At 43.2% G+C, this 11,341-nt stretch overlaps 2 protein-coding genes across 2 annotated transcripts; both read right to left on the reverse strand.

Annotated features, from left to right (window-relative positions):
• Positions 1–165: 165 nt before the first annotated feature.
• On the reverse strand, positions 166–6,315 carry LOC104451951 (FHA domain-containing protein PS1). Its single transcript, XM_018876334.2, has 8 exons — positions 6,311–6,315; positions 5,333–5,952; positions 4,892–5,133; positions 4,689–4,775; positions 1,526–4,552; positions 1,284–1,419; positions 812–1,179; positions 166–636 (listed from the first exon to the last, which is right to left on the reverse strand). Exons 1-8 carry the CDS (start codon positions 6,313–6,315, stop codon positions 391–393), a joined length of 4,731 nt encoding a protein of 1,576 aa, XP_018731879.2. The 3' UTR covers positions 166–390.
• A 3,009-nt stretch (positions 6,316–9,324) lies between these two features.
• Positions 9,325–11,149, reverse strand: LOC104449532 (GRAS family protein RAM1). Its single transcript, XM_010063714.3, is given in 2 exon segments — positions 9,325–10,396; positions 10,398–11,149. Coding segments are annotated over 2 exon segments (1,410 nt in total). The 5' UTR covers positions 10,973–11,149; the 3' UTR covers positions 9,325–9,561.
• Between the last annotated feature and the right edge of the window lie 192 nt (positions 11,150–11,341).

Consider the following 11,341-nt stretch of genomic DNA (forward strand, 5'->3'; position numbering starts at 1 on the left):
CAGATTTGCAAACAGCTGGCCTTATTTTTTCCCGAAAATCGCTGGGCCACCCATCAAGGTTCTCATCAATGCTCTAGAAGCGCTAGATAGCAACAGCTTTAAAGTTTGCTCATTTTATCCTCCTAGTTGCCAAATAGAGTACTTGATGTCGATTGGGACACTAAATGGCCAGCCAAGAGACAACTATTCATCTCATATCAACAAGTGCCTAATTCACCACATTTCACCATCATCGGAGACATGACAGATCATGTGCCGACAATGTCACGTGAAATTCTTTTTTTTTTTGGTTTTTTAGCTAGTAAGTTTTGAAAAAGCACATCTAGATTCAACTTTGAGTGCATCCTCGGCAAAACAAGGTGTTGAGATTTCAAAAAACGATGGCGTTACTCAACCAACCGATCGGATTTGCTGCCCGTACTGAGAATTGTGCAGGAGAATGAGCTTCAATCCACTCAGGCCTTCTCCTCGTGCGGATTTCTTTGATGGGCGTGAATAGTACTTCTCTTTCAGAACAACATCGTCCAAGCACGACCAAGTCTGTCCTCTGGGAGAACTATCTGCCCACAAGAACCTGTCGGAGAAGGGATTCACCAAACTCTCGCGAAATTCTTGAGCAGTCTCACATAGTATACCCTGAAACAAGCAACAAAGTACGGTTAAAGTTGGACTGTTTTCTAATGTTTCGATAGCTGCAAGCACAAGTGCATGTCTTTGGAGTATGAGTGAGGGAGCAAGCGAGTGAGTATGAATGCGTGCACAAGTGCATGTGTTTGAGGAGTAGAGATGCGGCCACATGCAAGAGCAATACCTCTGCCATGGCTTTAATTTTAAGCGAGATATCATTGCTAAGGAGGACGAGCTGTCCATTGGGGTTGGTTTTCCTATAGAAGAGTGCAGATTCAAGGACGTGGTCTTCTGTGGTGGGCGAAATGATATCCATTACACTCCCCCCAGGTGTAGCAGCAGAAAAAGTCGCGCTCACATCGCCAAATATACAACGAGGAGTAGCAGGAGGTGTTGGCGCAACTGACATTCCTTCCTCCATGGACCTTTGCACGTGAATCCACCATTTCAAATTAACCATAGTATCTTCTATCCACTCTAAAGCTGAAGAGACCTCAGTTGTCCTTCTGAAAACGCTAGCACGTCGCTTCAGACAGTCCAGCTCTCTTATGACTGATAAAGGGAAATTGTGGCAGTTTGTTAATGAAGATATGAACTTATGGTTACATAGTTTCAAAAATAAACTGAGCATTGAGTAGTCGGGATACAATCTTTACCAATTCGTGGAATGAATAACTGAGTCTCTTTCAGACCCTGCAGAAGCTGCAATGACTTCATCGACTCCTTGTTGAGAAAAGAGGTAGTATCGACAACCATGATCCAACTCTTGTTTGGCTCGCCATAAGATTTGTTCTGCAAATTACCCTTTTATTATTTATGTTTATTCACGGAAACTTTGGTCGATAAGATGAAAGAAAATACAGAATCGAAAGCTAAAGAAGATTTTATGTCAACTTACAGCAGACAAAGCAGAGACTTTCCTTCCCAGTGATCGAACACCATCAACAGAAAGACCACTTTTCATTGCACCTCCTGAAGCTGTTGATTGACTGCCGGACCTGACATTCAAGGACTTAAAAGCCGACCTTTCTGCTCCCTGCTTCAAGCCCAACTCTCTTCTTAGTCTTGAAGAACTTCCAGAGGCACGTCTGGCCATTTTCTGCCCTCTGAGACCCTCAGGGGTCTGATTCTCTTTATCCGAGTAGAAAACATCCTCCTCATTGCAGATATTGGCCATAGGAGAGAGCTTTGAAGAGGATCTTCTAAATGATTCTGCAGGTCTAGCCTCTGCTACTTCCATCTTGCTTATCTTCTTCAAGGATTTAAGTAGACGGGTATTTGGCGTTAAGTTCTCCTTGTCTGGAGTAAATATCTCTTCCTCTTCCCCATCTAAACTTAAAAACGGAACCGCACTCAATTGGTTTTCGTTATTATCCTGGCTATGTTGCTTGTTTCTAGAAGCAGTAGCAGCACTTTTGGTCATTCCTTTTCTTCTGTTTGTCTGAAGCTGCAGAACAGTACTGGGCTTCCCTCTTCTTGACCAAATGCTCGAGCATTTTGATTTTGTGCAAGACTGTCCTAAAGGGCTGCTTTCTTTACCACTTTCAGACAGCCTCCCAGTAACAGATCCATATTGTGGCCTCTGGTTCTCATCATTAAGATGCTGATCAGTGGTCTCCAGTAGGATTTCCCTATCAGACTCAGATGACGTTATTGTATCCGCTAAAGACTTTGCAAAGTGATGGCTCAAAGTATCTCCATCTTCTTGGTTGTCTATATGTGTGACTTGATTTTGGCTTTCTTCACGAATTTCAACAGCAGAACTGCAGCCTTTTCTAGGTCGTGCATCATCTATCAACATGGATGTAAAGGGTTTCCGCTCTTTCCTGAGAGTCCTAGTCTTTCCTCCAGAAGAAAGCGATCCCAATGTATTAAATGGTTGTTCTGCATTATCCTCTTGCCCTAACTGTTGATTTTCCATCTCTGAAAAAATCTCTGGACAGGATGAACAGGGATAATAAGGAGCAGAAGGATGGCTCAAGCTGTCTCCTACTTCACTGTCTATTGATAGGGTGCACTTGCTTTCTTCAAAAGTTTCAGCTACTAAACAGTTCTCCGGATCATCATGCGCTGATCTCATGCTTCCTTCATCTGCAGACACTAATTCAGTGGCAATGCCAACTTCCATACTCCATTTTTCTTCGTTGAACTTCTGGTTGCCTTCAAAAGTTTCAGCTACCGAACAGTTCTCCAGATCATCATGAGCTGATTTCATGCTTCCTTCATCTGCAGACACTAATTCAGCGGCAATGCCAACTTCCATACTCCACTTTTCTTCATTGAACTTCCAGTTGTCTTCAAAATCTTCAGCTACTAAACAGTTCTCGAGATCATCATGCGCTGATCTTATGCTTCCTTCATCTGCAGACACTAATTCAGTGGCAATGCCAACTTCCGTACTCCATCTTTCTTCATTGAACTTCTGGCTGTCTCCAAAAGCTTCAGCTACTGAACAGTTCTCCAGATCATCATCTGCTGATCTTATGCTTCCTTCGTCTGCAGACACTAATTCAGTGGCATTGCCAACTTCCGTACTCCATTTTTCTTCATTGAACTTCTGGTTGTCTCCACAAGCTTCAGCTACTGAACAGTTCTCCAGATCATCATGTGCTGATCTTATGCTTCCTTCGTCTGCAGACACTAATTCGGTGGCAATGCCAACTTCCACACTACATTTTTCTTCATTAAACTTCTGGTTGTCTTCACAAGCTTCAGCTACTAAACAGTTCTCCAGATCATCATGTGCTGATCTCATGCTTCCTTCATCTGCAGACACTAATTCGGTGGCAATGCCAACTTCCGTACTCCATTTTTCTTCATTGAACTTCTGGTTGTCTCCACAAGCTTCAGCTACTGAACAGTTCTCCAGATGATCATGTGCTGATCTTATGCTTCCTTCGTCTGCAGACACTAATTCGGTGGCAATGCCAACTTCCGCACTACATTTTTCTTCATTAAACTTCTGGTTGTCTTCACAAGCTTCAGCTACTAAACAGTTCTCCAGATCATCATGTGCTGATCTCATGCTTCCTTCATCTGCAGACACTAATTCGGTGGCAATGCCAACTTCCGTACTCCATTTTTCTTCATTGAACTTCTGGTTGTCTTCACAAGCTTCAGCTACTAAACAGTTCTCCAGATCATCATGTGCTGATCTCATGCTTCCTTCATCTGCAGACACTAATTCGGTGGCAATGCCAACTTCCGTACTCCATTTTTCTTCATTGAACTTCTGGTTGTCTTCACAAGCTTCAGCTACTGAACAGTTCTCCAGATCATCATGTGCTGATCTCATGCTTCCTTCGTCTGCAGACACTAATTCAGTGGCAATGCCAACTTCCGTACTCCATTTTTCTTCATTGAACTTCCGATTGTCTACAAAAGCTTCAGCTACTACACAGTTCTCCAGATCATCATGCGCTGATCTTATGCTTCCTTCATTCGCAGACACTAATTCAGTGGCAATGCCAACTTCTGTACTCCATTTTTCTTCATTGAACTTCCGGTTGTCTTCAAAAGCTTCAGCTACTAAACAGTTCTCCAGATCATCATGCGCTGACCTTATGCTTCCTTTATTTGCAGACACTAATTTAGTGGCAATGCCAACTTCCGTACTCCATTTTTCTTCATTAAACTTCTGGTTGTCTACGTCAAATAAAATTCTAAAAGGCGAAGAAGCATCCATAGGCTCAGTTTGCAGATACTCAGCAAGCATGAAAAAATCGTCCACTGCTTTTGAGCCTAATCCTGCATCAGTTTCTTTTTCACCATAAGTGGAAGCATATGGATTCTCAGGAATTGGTAATTGCGATGGACTCTGATTCTTCGCAGGCAATTCTTCACAATCATCAAGAGCTAGAGCTTCAACCCCTTTCAATAATGATTCGGGTGAGTGTATCCCCTTATTCTCATCTTGGAAGGAATCCTGTTCATAAACAGAGCAAGTAAGAAGAATATTCAACTTCGAGGGAAAGAAAAACAGTCAACTTCTTCAATGGATTATCAAATATTTTCTGCCCTTCTCTAACACAACTATCATTTCAAGCATAGATTATTATCACCTGATGTACATGCTCCTCATCTTCCAGGACAAATGAGCTTTCCAAGTCGTCATCATCTTCACATCCAATCTCCAAAGAATCCTCATCCTATCAGAAATCGAGAAAGGAAGAGAATGAGAAAGTGCGTGGACATCATAGAAATAATGACAAACGATTGGCATGCATTTCTCTGGATGTCAAGAGAACAAAACAGAATTTCACACCTCACGTTCCTCTTCTACTTTTCCTTCGTCAATCACTAAATCTTCCTCTTCTTTCTCTTCATCGGCACCCGATGCATCCAACGCCGAAACGAACGGGTTCTCGAAATCATATGCACGGCTCAGAGGTACCCAGTGCAGTCTATACACTCTGCTCGACCCGCCGACACGCAATGTGTCGCCCTCGCTCAGCTCCACTACAACTCCAGGCTCAATCTTCTTCTCGGAAACCCAAGTCCCATGCACTAAATCCAAAAAAAAAAAAAAAAAAACGACCATCAAAAGTAAAAATTTGACATCCGAATCCGCATTTGCGCTCGTGCACTCAACCACGGTTAGCCCTAACAGCTGGAAATCCGCCACTATCTTCCGCCGAACAAAAAACCTTACGCACAGCACCTACCTCCGCAGCCAAAAACGAAGGAGAGAGCAATCGATGAATACCTGAAGACAAGTCCACGACGGAGAGCTTCCGCCGCGACGGATCCGAATGAATCTGGAGGTGGAACCTGCTGATGCTGGGGTGCGTCAACATGATGTGGCAGTCGGGGTGCCGACCGACGATCAGCATCTCGCCTCGGCCCTCCCGGCCGCCCGCCGCGGTCTTCGCGCCGTCCGCCTGTCGCGGGCGGGCGGGGCCCCCGGCGGCGGCGGCGGCGGCGGCGACGGAGGAGGGGGCTTGTCGACGACGAAGATGTTCTTGAGGACGGCGCCGTTCTTGACGACGGTGAACACGGGGATGCGGGGCTCGCCGTCTCCGTCGATTGTCGCGCGTTCTCCGGGGACGGCCATTCTTCCGCCGGGGCTCGAGCTCAACCGATTCCTGCGGCGAAGGAAGAGAGGAATCGCGAGAGTGGAAACGGATGGCGGTGCTCTGGATTCGTGAAAGATTGATTGTTGCCGAGAGAGAGAGAGAGAGAGAGAGAGAGAGAGAAGGAGAGGGGGGGAAAGGTTTGATTTTGAATCGTGATGCTTGGAAAGACGACCGTTTGGAATTTTCACTCGATTCTAACGGCTCCGGCTTTCTGACCAAATTTTTGTTGTATATGATCGGTGTTAATTCCCTAAAGAATCTCAAATTTTAAATCCAATATTCTGCCATTCATTTTTAAAATATATATATATTTCAATTTTCATCCTAATCCTAAATTTGTCCATGTTTTCAAAGGTCTTTACTACTTCCTTCAAGAGTATTGACACAATGAGATTGATTGTTGTTTCATATGAAGGTAAGGGTATTGATGAAAACGCATGGACAAATTTTGGATTAAAATGAAAATTGGGGAATTTTTTTTTTTTTTTTAACAAAATAAAGTTCTAGACGAAATTGAGATTGAACCTAAACTTTAGGTTTTCTTTACTTTAGAGAATTAAGACTATACGATAGAGATAAACTATAGTGAGGTTGAGCAAAATTCAAACCACATTGTGTAGTCTATGTCACACCGACACGCGACACGCGACACGACACGACACGACACGACACGCCGACACGTCATTTCTTAAAAATAGAGAATTTCGATACGTTCGACACATTATATATTAAATATATTTTTATATATAAATACATAAATAAATAATAATAAAAATAGCCTAGAATTAATTTACACAAAAGATATTAAATAATATCATTCATTATTTTAATTTGTTACGATAATACACAAAACTTAGAGGAAAAAACATTGTTTAAAGAAAAATGCTGAAATGATATTTTTAAATTTATTTATTTATCATATATAGCATTTTTTTATTACTTCTTTCATAGTAAAAGACTTTTAAAAAAATAAAACAATTCTAAAAAAACAAAACTGAAAAAAAAAAATTGACTCCATGCATGTATATTTATAGAAATTTTATTACTTCTTTTATTACTTATTTTGTGTATATTTATATTTTGACCCCTCAAGTATTAGAAATTTTTAAAATTGACCCCGTGCGTGTCGAAATCGCGTGTCGAAATTCTGGACTCGCGTGTCAGAGTGTGTCGGAGAAAGTTGACCACGTGTGGGATTTTTCGACACTCGTTGACTGCGTGTCGGACACGTGTCGGAGTGTCGTACACAACATGAAAGCTTCCAAAGAGTGTTCGTGCTACATAGTGTGTAGTACGATTCACAAAAGGGTCGAAATGAATTGGGATTATCTATATTTAGAGATAACTTAAAGTAACTCTCTAAATGACATTATTCCCTTTTCACAAACCGTCACACACTCACTTGCTCTCTTTTCCTCCTCCACCACAACTAGGAGTGTGTAAAAGAATCGGGAACTACCCGAACCACCCAAAATATGACCGGATCAGAGCAAATCAGATCAGAACTAGTGGTTCTTAAGGAAGCCGGTCTAGTTCCAACTTCTAGACTTGGAACCACCTGCCCATCCACCAAGATCGGGCCTCTATAGTTTTGCTAACGAATATTATCTATTAGTTTTGCTTTATAACTTTTAATCATTAATCAAAATTAATGGCTCGCAATTCAACCCAAATATAAGACCAAACAAACTTTATAAGGATTGGGACTAGTTCTATGGACCCACCCGAGAACCAAACTGAACCGACTGTCTGATTCTTGGGTAGATCCATGAAACCAATGAGCATGTCTTGATTCTTATTTTTCTTAACCGATTTTTAGTGGGCAATTCCCAATTCCAAGGTGGGAATTGCCATGCTCACCCTTAACCATTGCCACAACAATAATGCACTCACACTGCCAGAATCTCAATCACGTCGCCGCCGCATGCCCATGCCACTAGTCAACCACCTCAACGCCGTCACTCAGGCTCAAGCCACCAACAAGGCCTCCTCCACCTCCCGTCATCTAATCCGACTTTGGAAGCCCAGCTTGACTCGATACCAATAGTTTCGTAAAGGGGGGGAAAAAGAGGGAGATGCCATGGCGTCAAGTCCTCGGGACGAACCCATGGGAACGACAATGCCTTATGTGGTAAAGGGGTTTGGCGGTAAAGGTTGTGCAGTGGTCAATGGTCGAGGTCTATAGCTAGTTGAATTTTAAGAATGCGTTTAGTTGAACTTTTGGAGAAAACCTTTGAGAAAATGTAAAGGATTTTAAATTAAAGAGATTTTCCAAAATGCAAATTTTGTTTGTTAAATTGTAATCTGGAAATCCATTGTAAAGTACCTTTAAGCAAAATAATGTTTGGAGAGATTATATTTACAAATGACTTTTGTGATTAAAAAAAAAACAAAGAGAAAAAAATTCAATCAAAAGAGAAAAAGAAAAAGTCCGTCGACAAAGGGTAGGTGATCACCGACGATTGAAATCTATCGTCAGCAGCTGACATTTGAGTTGCAAGACCTCAAGCGGCCCTCAGAAACAATCGACTGGGGCCACCTAGGGTCGAGTGAACCCTAGTGAGGGTCACGCAACCTAGGTGACTTTGGCAAGGGCGGCCTAGTCGCATGACCCTTGCAACCTCTCACGAAGGTCACACGTCCTATATCTAGGTCGCCACGATTAGCGGGGGTTCACATGACTTGGGCAAGGGCCACCTGGTCACGCGACCTCAGGCGACCCTTCACAAAGGTCATGTGATCCAAATCTAGGTGGTCGTGACTTGCCGAGGTCACACGACTAAGACATCGTTTTGGCTTCAAAAGCTATCCTTGTTCTTCCAATTTTTTTTTTCTTAGGTGAAATTTTCGCCTAACTAGTTCGCCCAGCGTAGCACAAATTTGATAGTTACTAGTTAATCACATGGTGTCACTGTTCAAAGCCAAAATCTGATGTTCTAGAATCGAATATTTTGAAAGGTTTGAAGATTTAGATAGCTAACTTTCAATAGGAAGATTGAATGGAAGATCAGACATATATGACCAATAGAATTCAAACAGTTCTGTTTTAAGCCCTTACTTAGCAACTCAGTTCTCTTTTCACAAACCAAACTAATTCGGTTCGATTCTATTTGTTTCGGCCACGAAACCCAATCGAATGAAGCATTCTCATTTCTCACTTTCCCCTAATGCATGAAACCGTAAGGGTGTAACATAACATACGAGAAGGTTGAAAACTTGAATGGGCGGGTTTTCCCATGCCTAATTAGATTGGTCGGTCTTTCATAAATGAAATTATTTTCAGGCCATGCGAAGCTTCAAGTAGCATATAGACCAGCTCGAAGGTATGTAAAAAATAAAAATATTATTATTATTATTATTATTTTGAACAAAAAGTATAAAATTAGGAAAGAAATTTGGTTTCTTCAGAAAAACTAACAAAAAATTGTATAGCGGCTGAAGTTAAAAATCTAACATAAAATGGACTGAAGGTGCAATAGGATGTTATAGGAGTTGAAAGGAGAAGACCATGATTATTGCTTCAAAACGTATGAAAGTCGTGATATGCTCGTGACATGTCCACCTCAAACCTCTTGTATTACAAAGCATAAATTGTAAGGTGAATGCCAACATACATGTTTACGTGTCGACACTTGCAAGTGCGAATACGACGAGATCTTGCAAGCTAAAGAACATAAGGTACGTAAATTGTAGATACAGAGACCCAATCAAGCAACCTTAAAAAACAATCTTGCCGGTCTTTGGTCATTAGTTGCTATCGCAGTTACAAACAACAATGACAATGAAATAATCGATGAATGTGTTAGAAAAACTATAGAATATATAATCATTCAATCTCTCTCTCTCTCTCTCTCTCTCTCTACCATACGCAATGCCATGCAGAGGCTGTTATCAAGGACCTATCTTGCCACCCTAAAGAGATCGCTCTTCCCTCATCTCTCTCGATCACTCTAAACCCGCTGTTCTCGCCCTCGAACTGAAGAGGACGATGGTGTGCCCTAATTCTCAGCAGGAGCTTCGCTTGCAACATGGACTTAGAGCTCAGCTTGACCCCCGCGAACCCATGAGCCTCCATCCTCCCCTTCCACGTCTCCATCCTCTCGTACCGTGCGCAGCGCCTGTCGTCCTTCTCGTAGTTCATCCGGGTCTTGATCTCCTTGCCGAGATGGTTCTTCTCAATGCTCAGCCTCTCTGAGCTCTCCAATGGAAGGCAGTCGTCGAGAGAGTCAAACATGGCCGCGAAGTAGTGCAAGGACTCCATGAATCTCGAGAGGAAGCTCCGAGGGCTTCGGTTACCCTCTTGCTCCACGAGCATCACGATGGACGGCTTGAAAGAATGCACCGACTTAAGAGTCTCCGAGATTTTTGCGAAATTGCTCAGCATGTTTAAGTGGAAAACTAGGTTTACTGCGACGGTCTCTTGTTTCTTTTTCCTTAGGTTGACGAGCTTTGATCCTCGTAACAGGCCTTGGAACTCAAAGACTATGTTCTTGAAACCCTTTGAGAAGCTAACTAGCCTGCCCTCAGTTTCTTGTAGCTCCTCGGGGCTTCTCCCAAAGCCAGTGATCCGTAAGGAGATTTTATTCCCGCTGGTTGCCTTATCGGATAGAGATTGGATGAGAGAAGGCCACTGGAAGCCATACGACACGTCGAAATCGATGACGTGCAAAGCATGGTGGTTAACTTGTTCCTCTCTCGAAGGCCTCGAGAATGGCTTGGTTGGCCGTGAAATGAGCGAACTGGTAGTACGGCGAGACCCGGTAGAGGTAGGTGAACGCGACGAACTCCTCTTCGCAGGTTGGTCTCTTCATGATCATGTCATGGAACGGGGACTTCCTGGTCAGGAGCCTGGCGGCGAGTCCATCGGCGAAGTAGGCCACGACCCGCTGCACTGAGTCGCCGATCAGCGAGACGCTCTGGTACAGCTCGGCAAGGTTGTCGAGGGCCAAGCCGGCGTTGTTCTCATCCACTGCGGTGGCCGTGATGAGCAACAGATGGATCAAGTGGAGCCCCTTGCCATCTTCATGGTGCGGGCTGATCTGCTTGGATCTCTTGTGTTTGGTGTGGAGCATTTCTTCTCTCATCTGGAGAAGCTTGAAGATCTTGCCCTCACATCCTTCGAACGCATCGGAAGAGTTGGAGATAACATCGTTATCATCCCTAGACATCGATCCCTTCCTCTTCCTCAACCTGGTCTCATCACCATAGCCTGATGAAACAATGGCCAGGCTCAGGTTCAAGAGCTCTTCCTGATCTTCTGTTTCTTCCATCGGTTGGGAGGTTCACAGAGAGAGAGAGAGAGAGAGAGAATAAATGGTAGTAGGTTAGAGGAACAAGAACGCGCTAGACCTTTTTATGGAAGTGTGGAAGGGGCACACACGACTTTGAAATTCAGGGTTTCATTTTATGTTTTCACACGGGAGAGTGAAGCCAATTCAAGAGAGAGAGAGAAAGAGGGAGACGGAGAGAGGGTTTCTCAGGGTTCTCTGCATTCTTTCTTTAAACCTGCTCCACTGACATTTAGAGACAGAATGGCATCTTCTTTTTTCTTTTTCTTTTCTTGTTACTTCTAAATCACGGTCAGGGTGTCGTCAGGTGACGACACATTTTGATTCCAATGTACTTCAGGGAAAAAGGTA

This window comes from Eucalyptus grandis, chromosome 6 (genome assembly GCF_016545825.1).
Source record: "Eucalyptus grandis isolate ANBG69807.140 chromosome 6, ASM1654582v1, whole genome shotgun sequence".
NCBI lineage: Eukaryota > Viridiplantae > Streptophyta > Magnoliopsida > Myrtales > Myrtaceae > Eucalyptus > Eucalyptus grandis.

Coding starts and splice junctions, on each gene's coding strand:
- LOC104451951 (XM_018876334.2), bottom strand. Junction 5,134..5,332: donor CGTCGTGGACTTGTCTTCAG/GTATTCATCGAT, acceptor TTTTGGATTTAG/TGCATGGGACTTGGGTTTCC. Junction 1,420..1,525: donor AAGTCTCTGCTTTGTCTGCT/GTAAGTTGACAT, acceptor GGTAATTTGCAG/AACAAATCTTATGGCGAGCC.